The following is a 22,967-nucleotide window of genomic DNA, read 5'->3' as shown; positions in this document are numbered from 1 at the left end:
GCGATAAGGCTTCAAAGTGTTTGTAAAAGTAGGCCTAAGGGAATACTCATAACTTGAATATTATGTTGGGTTTCACCGAGTTGTTGGTTTGTGTTTTTTTGTGTACCAAGGGTTGCATTGTTCATGGAAAAGCCCATACTGCTGAATTCAATATCCTATTTTTTGGTTAAAAAATTGGCTATACAGATCCCCACTTAGACATGCAAACAACATTTTGCATTATGTGTGACAAACAATTTTGTTTTTCTGTGTCTCAAAACCTATCTGAGCACTGCAGAGGACATTGTGCACTGTTTGTTGTTTGAATAAACATTTGATTGAAAGTGAACAAGAAAGTCTTTTGTCCTTAATGCAATAAAGTGAGAAGATATGTTGATCCAAATTTTACAAGTTGCATCAACTCATAATATTGAGGCAACCAGCTGCACAGCCTTTTTAAGTTAACTCAACCTTACAAGTTCTATTAACACAGACTCCAAATCAGTGCAATATTTAATCTAAAGTGCATGTAACAAAGATATGTAAGTGCCCATGGCAATAAAAAGTGCATTTACTGAGCAAAAAAAATATTTGTTGAGAGAACCCAGGATTTCAAGTCCTACTAACATGAACTTTCAAGTCCCTGCAATATTTAACCTTAAGTTCATTCAACTTAGAAATGTAATTACTCATAGCAATAGAAATACCATTTGATGAGCAAAAAATTGTGAGTTGAGAGAAATCAGGAATTCAAGTTTGTTGAATATTGTGTCCAAAAGTTGAGTTTACTCAGCTGGTTGCCTTAAGATTTGAAGTTGACTCAACTTCAAATTTTTTACAGTGTGCAAATAACCAACACCCACATCTCTACCTGTCTGTCTGCTATTTCCTCCTGGATGCACTCGCATCACCTCAAACTCAACCTCTCTAAATCTGACCTCCTTTTCTTTCCCTCCTCCTCCCCCTCCTCTGATCTCTCTATCTCTGTTCCTCTGGAATCTACCACACTCTCTCCCTCTTCCTCAGCTAAGAACCTTGGAGTCACCCTGGACCCCTGCCTCTCTTATTCCCAGCACATCTCCACTCTGGCACGCACTTGCCGATTCTTCCTGAGCAACATCCGAAGAATCCGACCCTTCCTCACCAACTATGCTACCCAGCTCCTGGTCCAGGCCCTGGTACTCTCCCGCCTAGACTACTGCAACTCCCTCCTGGCTGGCCTCCCTGCGTCCGCCACCCGTCCGCTCCAGCTCATCCAGAACTCTGCTGCCCGCCTGGTGTTCTCTCTGCCTCGCTTCGCCCACGCTACTTCACTACTCCGCTCGCTCCACTGGCTCCCGATCACCGCTCGCATCCAGTTCAAGACTCTTGTACTAGCCTACAGATGCCTTGACCAGTCTGCACCCAGCTACCTCCAGACCCTCATCTCTCCCTACACCCCCACTCGACCTCTCCGCTCCGCCTGCACTAGAAGACTAGCTCTACCTCCGCTACGCTCCCCTGCCTCCAAAGCCCGCTCCTTCTCCACCCTTGCTCCGCAGTGGTGGAATGACCTTCCTACAGATGTCAGGACTGCCCAGTCCCTGACCACATTCCGGCGCCTCCTCAAGACTCACCTCTTCAAAGAGCACCTGTAGAACTCCTCTGTTTGTATCCTGGGACACTATCACCCTTCATGTAAATGTGCTTTATTTTGCTCTTATCAGCCCCTATTTTACTGCATTTAATCCTGTACTTCAGAATACTGTAATCTGCCAAGTTTTTAACCTGTAGTACTTTGTATTTAATCACATCCTGATGTAACTATCACTATTTAATCATATCCTGATGTAACTATCACTATTACCTGCTGTATTATTGAATTGTGGTTTGTCAAACTTGTACTTTACTTGAACAAAAGTTATTGTATTACTTGTATTGTAACGCTTGAAATGTTTTTGCTTACGATTGTAAGTCGCCCTGGATAAGGGCGTCTGCTAAGAAATAAATAATAATAATAATAATACGTGGGTCCTGTAAGCCATCATTTCTGTCACAGTGTGCAAATTTGTATCCCTGTCCAGCTCATATTTAAACCCAGCATCAGTAATTCTCATGGCAAAAAATACAACTGCGTGTATAAACTTCAATCCAAACATCTGTGTATATGAAAATACCAAACCTGAGCTTTGCATGCAAATTGAATCCAAAGGAGGTGACTTCTGGGTATATATGCAAATGCTAAAAACTGGCATTTTTCTGCAAGGCTTGAAGCAGACCAAACCAAAACACAATACAAAACAACCAGTCAAAATATTCTATCAGAGGTGCTATTCCACAATCTAGGGGGTGCTTAATTTCTCTTCACAAAAACCACCAGTCTGGTTTAGGGGCTGTTTTCATCATTCTTTATAAGATTAAGCTTTTTAGATGTTGTTAAAGTGGGTTCCGATTTCTATCGAAAAACAAACAAAACAAAACAAAGCAATCTTGAATTATTTTGTTTGTTTGTAAACCCCTGATGTCATCCTCTGCCACCAGGAAATATCAATAAAGGATGTTCTGCAATACAGCAGAACAGCGCCAGTTGCTATGTCACTGACCATGCACTTCCCCAGCCCATGGTACAAACATGTAAAGCACAGAAACTTGCTTGCAGAAGATGTGGTGGAAGTTTTAATATCACTCCCTTAGTTAGAGACTCAGTAGAACAGACAAAATTGATTAAATAAATTTAATGATTTGCAAACCAGAGAACGCTCTCAGCACACGTGGTGCTAGACAAACATCGAGCAGAGTTCCAACTGCGCAGAGCCAGTAAACGTAATATATACCTCGCAACCTACAGTTATTGCGAGCCAATCACAGAAGCTTAACTCAATATACGTCAGGTAGCAACAGCTTGGAAGATCAAGAGGAGACCATATCATATACAACAAAAACAACTTCGTCCTACATGCAAGCAGGCTGTCTCAACACCTGTAGTCAGTCAGACTAGACTTGTGGTTTATCTTGTGTCCTGTTTATTATTATTATTATTTATTTCTTAGCAGACGCCCTTATCCAGGGGGACTTACAATTGTTATACAAGATATCACATTATTTTTACATACAATTGCCCATTTATACAGTTTGGTTTTTTTACTGGAGCAATCTAGGTGAAGTACCTTGCTCAAGGATACAGCAGCAATGTCCCCCACCTGGGATTGAACCTACGACCCTCCGGTCAAGAGTCCAGAGCCCTAACCACTACTCCATGCGTTAAAGATTGCTAAATGACAAGCTTGGTTTTTTCTCACCCTTTAACAGTCAACAGTTTACCAACAACTTCTACTGGTTACTGGTTTGTTGAGTCAGTTGCTATGGGACGTTGGTCCTTTACAAACATACTGATTGGTCCTTACATGGCTGATGCAACATCTAGTCAGCTGAAACCACAAACACATCTTTACATTTTATTTCTATATAATATTTATAATACTTTTTAAAGTCAAAACACATATTACTTGATAACTATTTTTCTGCTTATCGTATTGGCACCTCAGACATAAGAGTTTAAACAGAAAGCAAAGAGTAATTTTCCCAAGACAAAGACCATAAAGGCGGGGCTTTTCAGAGTTACAGAGCAGGGAGAGTGAGCTAGGCTTTCAGTCCATTGATCAAAACCTATTGAGGAAGCAACCAGATACGAAGTACTGTGCTCCAACCAGTTTCAGTGCGAGGAAAACAAACTAGCATAGCAGAAGGAGAAAAAAAAGGACTTTGAATTTAAAGTAAGTCATTTTATTTAAGAATAATAATAACCTGCTTGTTAAGTGCTGTTTCTTTGTGTGTTTGCTGCTGTTGAAATGACCACCTTAAATTACTATTTTATTTAAAAACTGCTTTTTCTATGTGTAGCACCATTTAGTGGTATTTCCCATTCCTTCAATAATTCAAGAATTATCAGTAATTATAAGGTTAGCTCTACTGGTACTGTATGAAGTAATACCAGTAACTCACTATAACAGATTACATGTACCTGTATAATCTGCTAATATATCCACTGCTGTGCAACGGGCACATTCAGGAGTTACTATATATATATAAATACCTCCAATGTTTTGATTCAAACACAGGCTCCCTTGAGACGGGGGCGGGGGCGCCCGAAGCATACAACCCCCCCCCCTCCCTCCCCCCCCAAAGAAAAAAAAAAAAACACCTTTTTAAAATGTATACGTGACATGACGCTCTATAGAATGCGCAGGTTGATTCTATGGTAGTAGACCCCCCCCCCCCCCCTCCTCAAATTTAACACTGAAAGTCCCATTGGGATTTTTAAAAATCTCCTTTTTCAAGGGAGGCATATCATTAAACAGAATGTGGTGCTTATTTGACCAGCGTGGCTCCCAGTATATACAAAATAATATACTGGATTGAACCTTGTAATGCCCATTTCTGTATCACATCTGACCTCCGCTATATGATTATTATTTTTTAAATCCAGTCTCACAAGCCAGACTTTTTCATATGTACATTACTGTATAGGGGGGGGGGGGGGGGAACTGAATCTAGTTACATAAATAAAGTAGCTTTTTCTCTTTTTTTTTTTTTTTTTTAAATGCACTGGTAAAATATTCTCACGCCACGCTCATTTTCTTCTTGGGAAAGTGCAAGAGAAAGCTTATTTGTTCACATTAGACGTTTCGCTTTTGTCACCTGCACCTGCAGCTCCAGATGCCCGTGTTCACATTTCAACCACCCGAGACTTTGTAGCTTAGCAAAGAGAAAACAAAACAAAACAGACAAAGGAAAAAAAAAACAAGACCCAGTATTACAAATACAAATCACCATGGGAATGCTTTTTCAACTATACAATCAGTCCAGGACCATTAGAAAAAGTTTTGAAAAGAAAAAAAAAACACAACTTTCCTAATAAGATGAAAAGCTAGTTCGTTACACCTTATAACATCTATCCATGCCCTCCCTTCCTGTCAATAACCAACCAGCTGCCTCCCCTCTAGACTGACATGCTTCACAGCCAATGACATCGGGACACAGGCATGACATAATGAGCGCAACAGTAAGGCAGGCAAACAGAGATCTTTAGATACGCTCTATTATAGCAACAGGTAACATTTTGAAATGGAAGCACGCGTATGCTTTAACGCGCGCTTCTTGGGTATTTAAAGAACTCGTGAGTTTTATTTTTATTTTTTAAGCCATTTTATTTTGGAGTAAATACCTTGATATTTACATTATTATTATTATTGTTTTTACCCGAGCTCTGGGTAGTCAAATAACGCCACAGCAGTGCCATTGAGACCTTATCGCAACATCAAAAAAAAGTGTTCTTTATTTAAATGACTAAGAGATTACAGGCAGATATGGGATGTTTGGAAAAGCTGGCTCTGGTTACCAAGGGAACCTTTTTATTTCCAGGGCTTGGGTCTGTAGCTTTAAAGGATTCCGTGTGCAAATCTAAAATGCATTATGACATGGAAAAAGTCACTAATTAAAACAGTAAAGGTTTTAATAAGGGGCTGGCAAACAGTTAAGGTATGACTCAGTTGTTAAACCTCAACAGTACAGTACTGTTCAACCATGATATTTACAACAGAGTTGTTTCCAAACCAAAGTGTTATTTCGTTCCCGAGTTGTACAGCATGTGTAAAAATAGGTTTCTGGTAAAACAGATCTAATGCAAAACGGTGTAAGATCACCCTTTGACAGCGATAACAGAACATATAGCTGCAGAATCATCAATACTCTTGACACCTACTGTCTGTTGGTGCTGCTCAGGGTTTACATTCTTTTTCTGTATACTCTGGTAGTTAATGCGAGAGCAATAGGATTCATCTAACTGGCAGTTAAAGCAGGTAACAGTCAAGGGCTTTAACATTTACAGGAAAGCAGTTTAATCTGCTGTAGCTTTCTTGCTTTCTAAACCTTGACAGTTGTTTTCTTTTCTCCCCCCCCCCCCCCAGAATTTCCAAGATGAAAATATCATTCCTCAAAGCTGAGATGGCCGTGTTGCTCCTGGTGTCTCTGCTGTGCCTGGTGTTTATGTTCTTCAACGGGACGGACAACAACCAGCTGTTAAGGGAGGTGGAGAGGTCTCTTCCTGGAACAGAGCGGCCCTTTGAGAGCCAACACCCTTCCCTCGTGGGACAGCCAGTGCCTGACTGCAAGGAGAACGTCTCTGCAGCCAACATCTCAGGGTTCTCCGGGCTTCCACGACATATCCAGGACTTTCTCCGGTATCAGCACTGCCGGAAGTTTCCTCTTATGCTGGACGTCCCTGAGAAGTGTGGCAAGACAGCCCAAGATTCGGCTGACGTCTTCCTGCTGCTGGTGATCAAGAGCTCCCCTCCGAACTACGACAGGAGAGAGGTCATCCGCAAGACCTGGGGCACGGAACGGAGGCAAAACGGGGTCTGGATTCGCCGGGTCTTTATTTTTGGAAACACAGAAAACCCCAGGGATGCTCGCCGGATGAACCGTCTCCTGGAGCTGGAGCAAAAGGAGCACCACGACATCCTGCAGTGGGACTTCAAGGACTCGTTCTTCAACCTCACCCTCAAGCAGGTGCTGTTCATGGAGTGGATGGAGGTGAGGTGCCCCCACGTCCGCTTCCTCCTCAACGGGGATGACGATGTCTTCGCCAATACAGACAACATGGTGGAGTATCTGCAAGGCCAGGAGGACAACAACGGGAGCAAGCATCTCTTTGCAGGGCACCTGATCCGGGGGGTGGGACCCATCAGGAACATCAGAAGTAAATATTACATACCGGTTCAAGTGCAAGAGTCCAACTCCTACCCTCCTTATTGTGGCGGGGGTGGGTTTCTGCTGTCCGGATTCACTGCCAGGACCATCTACAAAATGTCCCTCAATATCACCTTGATGCCCATTGACGACGTCTACATGGGCATGTGCCTGAAACAGGCAGGACTGGAACCCGTGTCGCACATGGTTATCAGGACTGCAGGGATGCACGTTCCCTCCAAGCAGTTAGACCCTTACAACCCTTGCTATTACCGTGAGATTCTGTTAGTGCACCGTTTTTTGCCTTACGAGATCCTAATCATGTGGCATGAAATCCAGGACCCCCAACTTTACTGTAACATTGGCCTCTAGGTGGCAGGCTGACCACGGCATTGCACTGAAGCATCAGTAGCCTTTCCCTTATGACACATTGCTTTAACCTCAAGAATTAATTGGGTGATTTTTCAGGGTCTGTCACTAACCAATCAGCTGTTTCCCCTATTGACTGACATGCTTTCCAACCAGAAAGATACTTTGAGCCCACAGACGCTATTTGAAACAAATTGGGAAGTGATTTCTTGTTTTTACAGAGTGTGGTGCTACATATCATTATGTCTACGCGGTCGCGCAGACATAGTTAAGGTTTGATCGAAGGTTCTGTTTAAAGTCGATTTATATTTACATGTTTTCTGGAAAAGTTTTATGAACTTATTTTGTTCCGCACCTCTAACGGGGAAATTAAAAGCGCAGTGTCCCAAGCAGTTTTGACTTTTTTTTTTACCTTTGTAAGCCTGTGTTGAAAATATCAGATGTCTTTTTGCATTATGAGTGAGGGAAGCAGGGAAGTGGGTGGAGTGGGTTGGGGTTGTTTGGTTGGCTTGGGGTTGGGATTTTAACTTGCATAGTCTCTGATCCTGCAGTTATCATTTCTAACCTTCTGTTGATATAAGGAGCTATCTATCCTACCATACAAGCAGTTTGTAAGCTTGTGACTCTATTGCTAAAACCTGGGCAATATAAACAAACTAGTCAGTCAGACGCTTGACCAGTTAACACCAAGCGTGTCTCAAACTGCATTGCAATGGGAATTCTATGTTTAATTATACAAAAAAAATAGGTTTGCTCTTGCACTGTTTTGTAATATTGTTAAAGCTATGAAGCAGTGTAGTGTGTGAATTGAACTTTGAAACAGCTAGTATCACGACTGTAGTATGATGCTGTTGACTGTACTTGGACAATTGTGTAACGTGTGATTACTTCTTTCTCAGGGAGAGTGGGGGGTGTGCAGGGTATTCTGAATTTGTGTTGGTGATTTATTAAACTGTAATGCTACATTGTGTTGTTTTTTTCGCCTTTTATTATTATTTGTTTATTTAGCAGAGACCAGGGTGTGTAAACTATGCATCGGCTGCGGAGTCACTCACAACAACATCTCGCCTGAAAGATGGAGCACAAGGAGGTTAAGTGACTTGCTCAGGGTCACACACAGTGAGTCCGTGAGTGAGCTGGGATTTGAACTGGGGAACATCCTGGTTACAAACCCCTTTTCTTCAACCACCAGACCACACAGCCTCCTTACGTAGTGTTAAATATATAAAATGGCTCGCCTGTGGTTTGGCACAATACTTCTAGTATAACAAGTTTATTTCTCTTCTATTGTGGATTGAAGCCAGGCATCATAGGCTACCTCCTCCTGTTGATCATGTGCACCTTATCTTATGAACGTTGGCTAGATCATGTCATAAAGGCTAAACAGTCAATGGTGCATGCATGAGCCAATCACACGTCTAACAATCTTCAGAAGCAACATTGTTACATTGGGAGGAGTTTTAACAAGCTTGTCCAATTTCTGGTTAAGAAACACAGAGTTTAGTTCACTGTACTCCAAATAGTCTTTTCATTTTCATAAAGGAGAGATGCGCCCAATAAAGTTACAAACTAAGACTTTGAACTTAGGATCTTGTAAGTACGTGAACTCAATCTGTTTGTTGCTCGTTTTAGAATTGTAATGATGTTAAACTTAAACTTTAACTCTGACAATGCTTCAGGGCCAATAATTAGAGATCCTGTTAGTTCACATTGCCTCACATAGTACAGCTTGTCATGAATCTGTTGTTAAAAAATAAAGATGTTTGCAATGCGTAACCCACAAGAAAATGAAATGACATTTGTGAGGTGCAGCAAATCGAATGAAACGAGCCAAGTTTACAATACAGCGATCTGCCTCATGCCTATCTGAAAAGACTTCCTCTGTCCCAAGCTGTATCACCCTTTCATTGACTTCTACATCATGTGAAGAAAAAATATCTTACTGTAATTCTTACAGTAAGATTTTTTTTAAAACAAATGAGCAAAGAGGTCAGTGACACTACTCCCCAAGTTATCTATTAACCTCATATGTCAATTAGGTATTTCTAAACCTGGCCAGCAAAGAGACAGGGAGCTTTAACAACTAAAGCAACAAAAGAAAAGGGAAAAATTAACCTAACTGACAGAACTCCGATAACTTCTCTATCGAATTAGCGTGTTCTCAGATTCCAAGTTCTGTTTGTAATTATGGTATGGTTAAGCTATGGTTCTTGCTTAAATCCTAATCATTTTGCACTCCCATTAGCTACACGGGTCTCAGATGTGCAGTTTTGAAAGAAACCCATGTTACAGCACTCATATGATTGGGCTCAACTTTAGCTTAAAGGAAGCTCTCCAGTTCTATGCCTTAGCCTCAGGGTATCTGTGTAGGGAAGTGTGATGATTGGGTGTACCACCTGGAACTGGAGTGAGAGTGTTTTATATCTCTAAGTGGAGAATAACAGAGTTGTGCTCAGTAAACTATGTGGAGAAGGAAAACATGCTAAGTGGAAAGTAGTGATTGTACAACCTGGTTTCAACACATGCTTTACATTAAGAGCTGGCAAGAGGTAGTTATATAGATGACCCCGAGTTGAGATTCCTACACCTCCAGATCTCCTATCCACCCCCTGAAGGAGTCATATACCATCGCCTCCCAGTAGAGAAAGGGAACTTGGCCATTCTCTTAAATCTGCTGTTTGAGGCTGGTGACTGCCTGAGTGCACTGTAAAAAAGTTGCAAAACATGGAATTTAAAACATGGAAGTTGAGTGGACTACAATTTGAGGAGACGTTGAGTTTAAATGTAATATATAGTTAATCCAACACTCTTCCCTCTCACTTGGCTAAACTTTGAATGATATATTGAGTGAACTTGTATACTCAAGTTTCCATCCTAATAAAGGTTGATCAAGACATCTGCGCATGCTCATTTTGAATCTTGACGCTAGTAATTTAGAATCGCATGTGCACCCGCAGAACATTATTAAAAAGCGGTTTGCGCCGGAACTTTTGAATGTAAGTTACGTTTGCTAATGTTTCAAATTGTAGACGTTCAAATGAAACGGTCATGAAAAGTGCGGGTAGCTTAGGACAGGTAGAGGCTTCGGTTTATAACAATGCAACTAGAGCAATTGAAGACATGTGAAACTGTGATCTAAGAGTTAAGTTAGCTCTGTAGGTAGTTATCTAGCGAACTAAAGCCAAGGTCTTTTCTGGGCAAGTACTTTGCTTGCTGGTTGGGTGGACAGATGGTATGGTCGTTTTGCACGGTTTCTCTGCTCAAGCCTCGAACTGAATTGCATTTTAATTATAATAAATGATGCAAAACAGCTAGGTAAGTGAAGTGAAGCGGCGTTGCACAGTCGTGTTTGCATGTTGAGGCCACAGAAACAGAATGAGGCATGTCAGCTAGCAAGCTCAGCTGACGATGTATAACTTATAGCCTAACCATTTACCCCGCAGCCTATAGTTTTATAACCGTTCTAGATCACCAGTTGTCTGTTATTACAGAGATTTTGTAGTTAATGTTTTATTTGTAATTGATGATGGATTAAACTTGTGTATTGATTATTTGATTAAAAAAATACCCATTGTTTATTCAGAATAGGACACAAATACAAAGCTTTATGAACGGTCAACAAAAAATATAAACCTATCCCTGTATTCTTTATGTGCCAAAGCGATAAGGCTTCAAAGTGTTTGTAAAAGTAGGCCTAAGGGAATACTCATAACTTGAATATTATGTTGGGTTTCACCGAGTTGTTGGTTTGTGTTTTTTTGTGTACCAAGGGTTGCATTGTTCATGGAAAAGCCCATACTGCTGAATTCAATATCCTATTTTTTGGTTAAAAAATTGGCTATACAGATCCCCACTTAGACATGCAAACAACATTTTGCATTATGTGTGACAAACAATTTTGTTTTTCTGTGTCTCAAAACCTATCTGAGCACTGCAGAGGACATTGTGCACTGTTTGTTGTTTGAATAAACATTTGATTGAAAGTGAACAAGAAAGTCTTTCGTCCTTAATGCAATAAAGTGAGAAGATATGTTGATCCAAATTTTACAAGTTGCATCAACTCATAATATTGAGGCAACCAGCTGCACAGCCTTTTTAAGTTAACTCAACCTTACAAGTTCTATTAACACAGACTCCAAATCAGTGCAATATTTAATCTAAAGTGCATGTAACAAAGATATGTAAGTGCCCATGGCAATAAAAAGTGCATTTACTGAGCAAAAAAAATATTTGTTGAGAGAACCCAGGATTTCAAGTCCTGCAATATTTAACCTTAAGTCCTGCAATATTTAACCTTAAGTTCATTCAACTCAGAAATGTAATTACTCATAGCAATAGAAATACCATTTGATGAGCAAAAAATTGTGAGTTAAGACAAATCAGGAATTCAAGTTTGTTGAATATTGTGTCCAAAAGTTTACTCAGCTGGTTGCCTTAAGATTTGAAGTTGACTCAACTTCAATTTTTTTACAGTGTGCAAATAACCAACACCCACATCTCTACCTGTCTGTCTGCTATTTCCTCCTGGATGCACTCGCATCACCTCAAACTCAACCTCTCTAAATCTGACCTCCTTTTCTTTCCCTCCTCCTCCCCCTCCTCTGATCTCTCTATCTCTGTTCCTCTGGAATCTACCACACTCTCTCCCTCTTCCTCAGCTAAGAACCTTGGAGTCACCCTGGACCCCTGCCTCTCTTATTCCCAGCACATCTCCACTCTGGCACGCACTTGCCGATTCTTCCTGAGCAACATCCGAAGAATCCGACCCTTCCTCACCAACTATGCTACCCAGCTCCTGGTCCAGGCCCTGGTACTCTCCCGCCTAGACTACTGCAACTCCCTCCTGGCTGGCCTCCCTGCGTCCGCCACCCGTCCGCTCCAGCTCATCCAGAACTCTGCTGCCCGCCTGGTGTTCTCTCTGCCTCGCTTCGCCCACGCTACTCCACTACTCCGCTCGCTCCACTGGCTCCCGATCACCGCTCGCATCCAGTTCAAGACTCTTGTACTAGCCTACAGATGCCTTGACCAGTCTGCACCCAGCTACCTCCAGACCCTCATCTCTCCCTACACCCCCACTCGACCTCTCCGCTCCGCCTGCACTAGAAGACTAGCTCTACCACCGCTACGCTCCCCTGCCTCCAAAGCCCGCTCCTTCTCCACCCTTGCTCCGCAGTGGTGGAATGACCTTCCTACAGATGTCAGGACTGCCCAGTCCCTGACCGCATTCCAGCGCCTCCTCAAGACTCACCTCTTCAAAGAGCACCTGTAGAACTCCTCTGTTTGTATCCTGGGACACTATCACCCTTCATGTAAATGTGCTTTATTTTGCTCTTATCAGCCCCTATTTTACTGCATTTAATCCTGTACTTCAGAATACTGTAATCTGCCAAGTTTTTAACCTGTAGTACTTTGTATTTAATCACATCCTGATGTAACTATCACTATTTAATCATATCCTGATGTAACTATCACTATTACCTGCTGTATTATTGAATTGTGGTTTGTCAAACTTGTACTTTACTTGAACAAAAGTTATTGTATTTCTTGCTCTTATTGTATTACTTGTATTGTAACGCTTGAAATGTTTTTGCTTACGATTGTAAGTCGCCCTGGATAAGGGCGTCTGCTAAGAAATAAATAATAATAATAATAATACGTGGGTCCTGTAAGCCATCATTTCTGTCACAGTGTGCAAATTTGTATCCCTGTCCAGCTCATATTTAAACCCAGCATCAGTAATTCTCATGGCAAAAAATACAACTGTGTGTATAAACTTCAATCCAAACATCTGTGTATATGAAAATACCAAACCTGAGCTTTGCATACAAATTGAATCCAAAGGAGGTGACTTCTGGGTATATATGCAAATGCTAAACTCTGGCATTTTTTTGCAAGGCTTGAAGCAGACCAAACCAAAACACAATACAAAACAACCAGTCAAAATATTCTATCAGAGGTGCTATTCCACAATCTAGAGGGTGCTTAATTTTTGTTCACAAAAACCACCAGTCTGGTTTAGGGGCTGTTTTCATCATTCTTTATAAGATTAAGCTTTTTAAATGTTGTTAAAGTGGGTTCCGATTTCTATCGAAAAACAAACAAAACAAAACAAAGCATTCTTGAATTATTTTGTTTGTTTGTAAACCCCTGATGTCATCCTCTGCCACCAGGAAATATCAATAAAGGATGTTCTGCAATACAGCAGAACAGCGCCAGTTGCTATGTCACTGACCATGCACTTCCCCAGCCCATGGTACAAACATGTAAATCACAGAAACTTGCTTGCAGAAGACCATAAAGGCGGGGCTTTTCAGAGTTACAGAGCAGGGAGAGTGAGCTAGGCTTTCAGTCCATTGATCAAAACCTATTGAGGAAGCAACCAGATACGAAGTACTGTGCTCCAACCAGTTTCAGTGCGAGGAAAACAAACTAGCATAGCAGAAGGAGAAAAAAGGACTTTGAATTTAAAGTAAGTCATTTTATTTAAGAATAATAATAACCTGCTTGTTAAGTGCTGTTTCTTTGTGTGTTTGCTGCTGTTGAAATGACCACCTTAAATTACTATTTTATTTAAAAACTGCTTTTTCTATGTGTAGCACCATTTAGTGGTATTTCCCATTCCTTCAATAATTCAAGAATTATCAATAATTATAAGGTTAGCTCTACTGGTACTGTATGAAGTAATACCAGTAACTCACTATAACAGATTACATGTACCTGTATAATCTGCTAATATATTATTATTATTATTATTTATTTCTTAGCAGACGCGTAGCGGTGGTAGAGCTAGTCTTCTAGTGCAGGCGGAGCGGAGAGGTCGAGTGGGGGTGTAGGGAGAGATGAGGGTCTGGAGGTAGCTGGGTGCAGACTGGTCAAGGCATCTGTAGGCTAGTACAAGAGTCTTGAACTGGATGCGAGCGGTGATCGGGAGCCAGTGGAGCGAGCGGAGTAGTGGAGTAGCGTGGGCGAAGCGAGGCAGAGAGAACACCAGGCGGGCAGATGTATCACATCTGACCTCCGCTATATGATTATTATTTTTTAAATCCAGTCTCACAAACCAGACTTTTTCATATGTACATTACTGTATAGGGGGGGGGGAACTGAATCTAGTTACATAAATAAAGTAGCTTTTTCTCATTTTTTTTTAAAAAATGCACTGGTAAAATATTCTCACGCCACGCTCATTTTCTTCTTGGGAAAGTGCAAGAGAAAGCTTATTTGTTCACATTAGACGTTTCGCTTTTGTCACCTGCACCTGCAGCTCCAGATGCCCGTGTTCACATTTCAACCACCCGAGACTTTGTAGCTTAGCAAAGAGAAAACAAAACAAAACAGACAAACGAAAAAAAAAAACAAGACCCAGTATTACAAATACAAATCACCATGGGAATGCTTTTTCAACTATACAATCAGTCCAGGACCATTAGAAAAAGTTTTGAAAAGAAAAAAAAAAACACAACTTTCCTAATAAGATGAAAAGCTAGTTCGTTACACCTTATAACATCTATCCATGCCCTCCCTTCCTGTCAATAACCAACCAGCTGCCTCCCCTCTAGACTGACATGCTTCACAGCCAATGACATCGGGACACAGGCATGACATAATGAGCGCAACAGTAAGGCAGGCAAACAGAGATCTTTAGATACGCTCTATTATAGCAACAGGTAACATTTTGAAATGGAAGCACGCGTATGCTTTAACGCGCGCTTCTTGGGTATTTAAAGAACTCGTGAGTTTTATTTTTATTTTTTAAGCCATTTTATTTTGGAGTAAATACCTTGATATTTACATTATTATTATTATTGTTTTTACCCGAGCTCTGGGTAGTCAAATAACGCCACAGCAGTGCCATTGAGACCTTATCGCAACATCAAAAAAAAGTGTTCTTTATTTAAATGACTAAGAGATTACAGGCAGATATGGGATGTTTGGAAAAGCTGGCTCTGGTTACCAAGGGAACCTTTTTATTTCCAGGGCTTGGGTCTGTAGCTTTAAAGGATTCCGTGTGCAAATCTAAAATGCATTATGACATGGAAAAAGTCACTAATTAAAACAGTAAAGGTTTTAATAAGGGGCTGGCAAACAGTTAAGGTATGACTCAGTTGTTAAACCTCAACAGTACAGTACTGTTCAACCATGATATTTACAACAGAGTTGTTTCCAAACCAAAGTGTTATTTCGTTCCCGAGTTGTACAGCATGTGTAAAAATAGGTTTCTGGTAAAACAGATCTAATGCAAAACGGTGTAAGATCACCCTTTGACAGCGATAACAGAACATATAGCTGCAGAATCATCAATACTCTTAACACCTACTGTCTGTTGGTGCTGCTCAGGGTTTACATTCTTTTTCTGTATACTCTGGTAGTTAATGCGAGAGCAATAGGATTCATCTAACTGGCAGTTAAAGCAGGTAACAGTCAAGGGCTTTAACATTTACAGGAAAGCAGTTTAATCTGCTGTAGCTTTCTTGCTTTCTAAACCTTGACAGTTGTTTTCTTTTCTCCCCCCCCCCCCCCAGAATTTCCAAGATGAAAATATCATTCCTCAAAGCTGAGATGGCCGTGTTGCTCCTGGTGTCTCTGCTGTGCCTGGTGTTTATGTTCTTCAACGGGACGGACAACAACCAGCTGTTAAGGGAGGTGGAGAGGTCTCTTCCTGGAACAGAGCGGCCCTTTGAGAGCCAACACCCTTCCCTCGTGGGACAGCCAGTGCCTGACTGCAAGGAGAACGTCTCTGCAGCCAACATCTCAGGGTTCTCCGGGCTTCCACGACACATCCAGGACTTTCTCCGGTATCAGCACTGCCGGAAGTTTCCTCTTATGCTGGACGTCCCTGAGAAGTGTGGCAAGACAGCCCAAGATTCGGCTGACGTCTTCCTGCTGCTGGTGATCAAGAGCTCCCCTCCGAACTACGACAGGAGGGAGGTCATCCGCAAGACCTGGGGCACGGAACGGAGGCAAAACGGGGTCTGGATTCGCCGGGTCTTTATTTTTGGAAACACAGAAAACCCCAGGGATGCTCGCCGGATGAACTGTCTCCTGGAGCTGGAGCAAAAGGAGCACCACGACATCCTGCAGTGGGACTTCAAGGACTCGTTCTTCAACCTCACCCTCAAGCAGGTGCTGTTCATGGAGTGGATGGAGGTGAGGTGCCCCCACGTCCGCTTCCTCCTCAACGGGGATGACGATGTCTTCGCCAATACAGACAACATGGTGGAGTATCTGCAAGGCCAGGAGGACAACAACGGGAGCAAGCATCTCTTTGCAGGGCACCTGACCCGGGGGGCGGGACCCATCAGGAACATCAGAAGTAAATATTACATACCGGTTCAAGTGCAAGAGTCCAACTCCTACCCTCCTTATTGTGGCGGGGGTGGGTTTCTGCTGTCCGGATTCACTGCCAGGACCATCTACAAAATGTCCCTCAATATCACCTTGATGCCCATTGACGACGTCTACATGGGCATGTGCCTGAAACAGGCAGGACTGGAACCCGTGTCGCACATGGTTATCAGGACTGGAGGGATGCACGTTCCCTCCAAGCAGTTAGACCCTTACAACCCTTGCTATTACCGTGAGATTCTGTTAGTGCACCGTTTTTTGCCTTACGAGATCCTAATCATGTGGCATGAAATCCAGGACCCCCAACTTTACTGTAACATTGGCCTCTAGGTGGCAGGCTGACCACGGCATTGCACTGAAGCATCAGTAGCCTTTCCCTTATGACACATTGCTTTAACCTCAAGAATTAATTGGGTGATTTTTCAGGGTCTGTCACTAACCAATCAGCTGTTTCCCCTATTGACTGACATGCTTTCCAACCAGAAAGATACTTTGAGCCCACAGACGCTATTTGAAACAAATTGGGAAGTGATTTCTTGTTTTTACAGAGTGTGGTGCTACATATCATTATGTCTACGCGGTCGCGCAGACATAGTTAAGGTTTGATCGAAGGTTCTGTTTAAAGTCGATTTATATTTACATGTTTTCTGGAAAAGTTTTATGAACTTATTTTGTTCCGCACCTCTAACGGGGAAATTAAAAGCGCAGTGTCCCAAGCAGTTTTGACTTTTTTTTTTACCTTTGTAAGCCTGTGTTGAAAATATCAGATGTCTTTTTGCATTATGAGTGAGGGAAGCAGGGAAGTGGGTGGAGTGGGTTGGGGTTGTTTGGTTGGCTTGGGGTTGGGATTTTAACTTGCATAGTCTCTGATCCTGCAGTTATCATTTCTAACCTTCTGTTGATATAAGGAGCTATCTATCCTACCATACAAGCAGTTTGTAAGCTTGTGACTCTATTGCTAAAACCTGGGCAATATAAACAAACTAGTCAGTCAGACGCTTGACCAGTTAACACCAAGCGTGTCTCAAACTGCATTGCAATGGGAATTCTATGTTTAATTATACAAAAAAAATAGGTTTGCTCTTGCACTGTTTTGTAATACTGTTAAAGCTATGAAGCAGTGTAGTGTGTGAATTGAACTTTGAAACAGCTAGTATCACGACTGTAGTATGATGCTGTTGACTGTACTTGGACAATTGTGTAACGTGTGATTACTTCTTTCTCAGGGAGAGTGGGGGGTGTGCAGGGTATTCTGAATTTGTGTTGGTGATTTATTAAACTGTAATGCTACATTGTGTTGTTTTTTTCGCCTTTTATTATTATTTGTTTATTTAGCAGAGACCAGGGTGTGTAAACTATGCATCGGCTGCGGAGTCACTCACAACAACATCTCGCCTGAAAGATGGAGCACAAGGAGGTTAAGTGACTTGCTCAGGGTCACACACAGTGAGTCCGTGAGTGAGCTGGGATTTGAACCGGGGAACATCCTGGTTACAAACCCCTTTTCTTCAACCACCAGACCACACAGCCTCCTTACGTAGTGTTAAATATATAAAATGGCTCGCCTGTGGTTTGGCACAATACTTCTAGTATAACAAGTTTATTTCTCTTCTATTGTGGATTGAAGCCAGGCATCATAGGCTACCTCCTCCTGTTGATTATGTGCACCTTATCTTATGAACGTTGGCTAGATCATGTCATAAAGGCTAAACAGTCAATGGTGCATGCATGAGCCAATCACACGTCTAACAAGTCTTCAGAAGCAACATTGTTACATTGGGAGGAGTTTTAACAAGCTTGTCCAATTTCTGGTTAAGAAACACAGAGTTTAGTTCACTGTACTCCAAATAGTCTTTTCATTTTCAGAAAGGAGAGATGCGCCCAATAAAGTTACAAGCTAAGACTTTGAACTTAGGATCTTGTAAGTACGTGAACTCAATCTGTTTGTTGCTCGTTTTAGAATTGTAATGATGTTAAACTTAAACTCAGAATGTTTTTTTTAAACACAAGTGGAACAAGTAGCAGTATCTAGACACAGTTAAACAACATATTTATTTTTATCTGATTAAACAACCTAATCAAAATGTAACAAAACGTGGCATTTCATGTTTTCTTTAGCCCTGAAATGAATTGGCTGCAGTAGGTGGGATGCAATAACATCAACATCAATTCACATTTCTGTACACCTTTCATCACAAGGACCCCAAAGCGCGTCACACCCACACAAAATAAGAACAATTAACCGTTACATTAAAAACTGTGTAAAATAGAATTTGATTAAAAAAAAAGATACAAAATGTGGTTTTAATTGTAAAATCAGAAGGATAAAAAGCTAGCATGTAAAAATAGAACAATTGAAAGAGTCTAAAGCAGTGACTTCATCCATCACTTGTATCCTGTTCTTTCTGCCCCAACCCAACACTTTAACAGCTTAATCATTACATACGAGAACACCATTGTTCAAAAAGTCAATACTGTTCTCTGACGTCACACAGAGCTGTGTGTAATAAAACGGGATCCAAGATGTTTAGGAAATGTGACGCAAGAACGGGAGTGTTTGGAAAGAGAGGGAAGGGGGATAACGAAGGAGACATTGCCTGGGAGGCCAAACCTTTGACTGTAAAATCATTCCAATCTCTCTGTATCGTTTCAAGGAGGCCCTTGCAGTCTTGCTCTGACACTGTCCTGTCTTATGGTAGGTCCCCCATGTAATAGATCTCCTAACAGGGGCTGATGAGTCTCTGACATAAGACACATGAAGTGCCTACCTCTTGACTAGATACATTGGATGCTTGGTGGTCCAGTGGTTAAAGAAAGGGGCTTGTTACCAGGAGGTTCTCCATGCAATCCCAGCTCAGCCACTGACTCACTGTGTGTGGCCCTGAGCGAGCCACTTAACCTCCCTGTGCTCCGTCCTTCAGATGAGACATAAAACAAACAAGGTCCTATTGCAAGTGGTTCTGCAGCAGCATTTGTGATGCATTGTGCACCCCCTAGTCTCTGTAAGTTGCTGTGGAATAAGGTTGTCTGCTAAATGACTAATTGATAGAGAGGGCGTTTTTTATTTAAACAGTAAAAACAAGGACTGTAAAAAGGAAAACAGGTGGGTGCTTTTGTCAGAGTAATTAAAAGGACACAAGACCAGTCCACACATTAGAATTAGAGAACAAATCACACTTGTGCAGACTAAAAACTGTACATCAGGGGTGTCCAGTCCCTGTCCTGGAGGGCTGTTCCACTCCGGGTTCAACAGGTAAACCCACGACCCTCCAGAGTCCTAACCACTACTCCACACTGCTGAGCCTCTGCCCCTGTCTATATTTCTAGAACTTTTCTAACCCACAGCAGACACAGTTGCAGAGGGGGCAGCTAGCTTTTAACATCGAAAGTGCTGTGGAAACAGGAAGGGCCCAGTAGACACTTGCAATATTTTAAGACATGCAAAATGATAAATGCAATAGAAAGAGGTGAGCTATGACTAGCTGTTTACCCACAACGTATTGCACGACATCCAAAGAATTTGCATACATTTCATTTCGAGGTTGGGCAGCAATTATATTTTCGAGAGAACCTTTTTTTGTTGTTGTTGTTTTTTTTTTAAGAATAAAAATAAGAAACTGAAATTGATACACTGAATGGATGGCTGACGCAGAACATGGGTACATGCCAACAGAACACATCAAGAAGAAACCTTCTCTTTCAACACTGTCTGAGTCAATCCTCTTTGCGTGGAACTCAATATCAGCAGATCTCCTCAAACGCACAGGGGACTGTCAGGGTTTTTTTTTTTCTTTGTCGTGTTCATGATGTGACTTTACAGGTTTTTAAATTAGAAGGCAGTTTACATTTAGAGTTGAATCATTCCAACAGGCCTGCAACCTTCTGCTTGGATAGAGGTTGTTTCAGCTCAAAATATTTTTTTTCGGTTTCACAACAGTCTACAAAGGCAGGGGCCGTTCCATTCATTCTTGGGAGTCTCCTCTTTCCTCCCGAAGAGCCTCAATTTGCGCATCCAGTTGGGTGAAGCTGGGCCTCTCATCAGCGTTGTAGGACCAGCACCTTCGCATAACGCAGAGCACCTGCAGGATGAGGAGGCACAGAGAGTTAACATGGCATTTAGGGGGGTTTGTTGCTACATGAAACCATATAAATATCATAGTGCTTGAGTACAAAGCTGCCTTAGTGATGTTATAAAAAAAAAAAAAAATTCTAGAAGATATGTTGCCTAACATAGAAATGTTCATAATGGCACATGCAACAGTTACCACAGGCTGTGCATGCGTGTCCCTGACCTCCCATATTCTTCAATCCCACTCCTGCAGCCGCTGTCAGTGAAGAACCATTCCTCAGATAAAATAATGACAGTTTCAGAGCTGGCTGAAATTCCTGAGATAAGCATGAAATCTTATCAACAAAAAACCACTCAAACCTCAGAAAAATGTAATGTGCCGCATACAAGCAAAAACCAAACCGTCACTATAGGGACATTCACGGGACTGCTGTACAAAGAGCAGGGATCCTGCCAGCAGTTCAATGTGTCAGTGAGGTCTGGTTTAAAGGCATGAAATGCAGCCTTCACCTTGACTGAGGATTGCTTGTGACTTGTCACGGCTGTACAGGAAGCCCTGCAAACTGTTATACATTAACAACAAAACCCCACATAGCGAGGTTGTATTGTAGGCAGAAACCATCATCTTCCCAGAAACAAGTTAGTATTGCTCTGCACACCACAGAGCATTTTTTTGACAAATCCTTACCAGCGATTGGTTGATTGATCGCATGTGATTTATAATCATAGCACTGCTAAACGTCTGCAAAAACAGTTTTAGAATATATGTATATATATATATATATATATATATATATATATATATATATATATATATATATATTATGTTCATATATATATATGAACATCTTGTTATTTCTGGGTTGTTGCAGTAGATCACTGACTGTCAAAAGCTTATCGGATGAAATATGTAGCCTTGAAGAAGAATTCTCTAGCAAGCTGTGCTCCTGGAGACCAGAACGTCCTTTCCATGTGCCAAGGGTACTGATCCTCAAGAGACACCTTGCCACTGACTTCAGGGTCGCAGGTTCTTATCCTGATAGGCAGTTTGGGCTATAAAAACGAGGCAGGCACATTTCCAGACAGCTATCAGCCAGACTCTGTCTCTGTCAAGCGCTCGTGTCTTTTGGGTGCTTGCTCCTTGTTCCTCCTCTGAATCGGTATGGCCCGGCTTGTATCTCTCGCATGTTTTGGTCTCCTGCTGGCCCTAGCGGCGTGGGTTTGTGGGGCGCAGGATAGCGGGGTGAAGCTGTGCGGCCGCGAGTTTATCCGTACCGTGGTGATGTCATGCGGCGGAGCGCGATGGAAGCGCTACTCCCCAGAGCTTGGACAGCCAAGGGTTAATCCTTACAGTAAGTGTCAAATTTGTTTGAAAGTCAAATATATTCATTTAAAATAACATTGTTTCTGAATTAAATACCTTTAAAGGGTTGTAAAGCAGTGGAGTGGTTTTCTATTTCAAATGTCTAGCTCTAGATCTTACTGGCCTCTACAATTAAGTGTCTTAGCAGGTTACTCCATTGGTTATTAGAACAAGTTTTTGAGGATTCTTGTGTTTTGATTGTCTTAAGATGAGCACAGATGTAAAAAAGGATCATAACAAACCTGACAATTCAGTAATTAAGGCTTTATTATAAACCAGATATACTGGATGTTATTAACTGCCACCTAGCAACATTGTAGGTGGAGTAATAAAAAAAGCGATTGGAATTAGAGATAAAGATACTGTGCATCCTGTAATCTAGTCACATTTGGTTTTAGGGGAGCTTCTTGAGTGGCTGGACAGTGACAAATTCAACAGCCTGGGGCACCTTGAAACAACTGCAGAGCCCCAGGATTGGAGCCTGGATGCTGGGATCTATGGGACATCTGCAGAGAGGTCTCAGGACTTCTCTCAGAGTCACGTGGAGACAGACAGAGACAGCTCAGAGGGGGAATTCCAGCTCCAGAAGTGGTCTCCCCGATCCAGACGGGATGCAGGCCCGGCAAAGGTGTGCTGCAAGTGGGGCTGCACCAAGAGCGAGCTGGCTAAGTTCTGCTGACCCCCGTGATACTCACCGCTGCCTGGATCCACTCAGCCACCTGCTGCTCAAGACTGAGCGACTCTACGGAGCACAGTGTCCAGCATGCTGGATGTTTCATTTCCTATAGACTGCTCTCAAACGTCTCCCCCCCCCCCAGTAAAATAACTGGGGTTTATTTCAATCATCTATACAGCTATGGCCAAAAGTTTTGCATCACCTAGAATATTAGGATTGAGACATAATTAAAAAGAAAAAAACTATATAAACATAATTTAGATATTTTATTTAACATCATGCAAATCAAAGAAACTACAAAATTATATTGCAGAAGTCTACCGGTAGCCATGATAGTAGTACAGAGTTTCATGTTAGATATTGAAATGTCACATTATATGGAAAGCTACAAAGCGATATGTAATTTAATATGCTAATGTAACATAGGGTAAAGTTTGAAGTTG

At 41.8% G+C, this 22,967-nt stretch overlaps 3 protein-coding genes across 3 annotated transcripts; all 3 read left to right on the top strand.

The window, feature by feature from the left end:
* Positions 1-3,564: 3,564 nt before the first annotated feature.
* Positions 3,565-8,039, top strand: LOC131721049 (N-acetyllactosaminide beta-1,3-N-acetylglucosaminyltransferase 3-like). Its single transcript, XM_059014076.1, has 2 exons — positions 3,565-3,731; positions 5,925-8,039. Exon 2 carries the CDS (start codon positions 5,935-5,937, stop codon positions 7,075-7,077), a length of 1,143 nt encoding a protein of 380 aa, XP_058870059.1. The 5' UTR covers positions 3,565-3,731; positions 5,925-5,934; the 3' UTR covers positions 7,078-8,039.
* Positions 8,040-13,385: 5,346 nt separating this feature from the next.
* LOC131721048 (N-acetyllactosaminide beta-1,3-N-acetylglucosaminyltransferase 3-like) lies at positions 13,386-17,708 on the top strand. Its single transcript, XM_059014075.1, has 2 exons — positions 13,386-13,543; positions 15,594-17,708. The coding sequence occupies exon 2, from the start codon at positions 15,604-15,606 to the stop codon at positions 16,744-16,746; it is 1,143 nt and encodes a 380-aa protein (XP_058870058.1). The 5' UTR covers positions 13,386-13,543; positions 15,594-15,603; the 3' UTR covers positions 16,747-17,708.
* A 3,777-nt stretch (positions 17,709-21,485) lies between these two features.
* On the top strand, positions 21,486-22,679 carry LOC117401396 (relaxin-3). The gene is made up of 2 exons (XM_034002051.3): positions 21,486-21,837; positions 22,247-22,679. Exons 1-2 carry the CDS (start codon positions 21,648-21,650, stop codon positions 22,525-22,527), a joined length of 471 nt encoding a protein of 156 aa, XP_033857942.3. The 5' UTR covers positions 21,486-21,647; the 3' UTR covers positions 22,528-22,679.
* Positions 22,680-22,967: the final 288 nt, after the last annotated feature.

The sequence above is a fragment of the Acipenser ruthenus genome, chromosome 47, assembly GCF_902713425.1.
Source record: "Acipenser ruthenus chromosome 47, fAciRut3.2 maternal haplotype, whole genome shotgun sequence".
Lineage (NCBI taxonomy): Eukaryota > Metazoa > Chordata > Actinopteri > Acipenseriformes > Acipenseridae > Acipenser > Acipenser ruthenus.
This window is presented reverse-complemented; position numbering and strand designations above follow the sequence as displayed.

Bases quoted from the DNA above. Each gene is read 5' to 3' on its own strand.
- LOC131721049 (XM_059014076.1), top strand. From the start codon at position 5,935: ATGAAAATATCATTCCTCAAAGCTGAGATGGCCGTGTTGCTCCTGGTG.
- LOC131721048 (XM_059014075.1), top strand. From the start codon at position 15,604: ATGAAAATATCATTCCTCAAAGCTGAGATGGCCGTGTTGCTCCTGGTG.
- LOC117401396 (XM_034002051.3), top strand. From the start codon at position 21,648: ATGGCCCGGCTTGTATCTCTCGCATGTTTTGGTCTCCTGCTGGCCCTA. The intron at 21,838-22,246 runs GTAAGTGTCAAA...ATTTGGTTTTAG, and splicing joins GCCAAGGGTTAATCCTTACA to GGGAGCTTCTTGAGTGGCTG.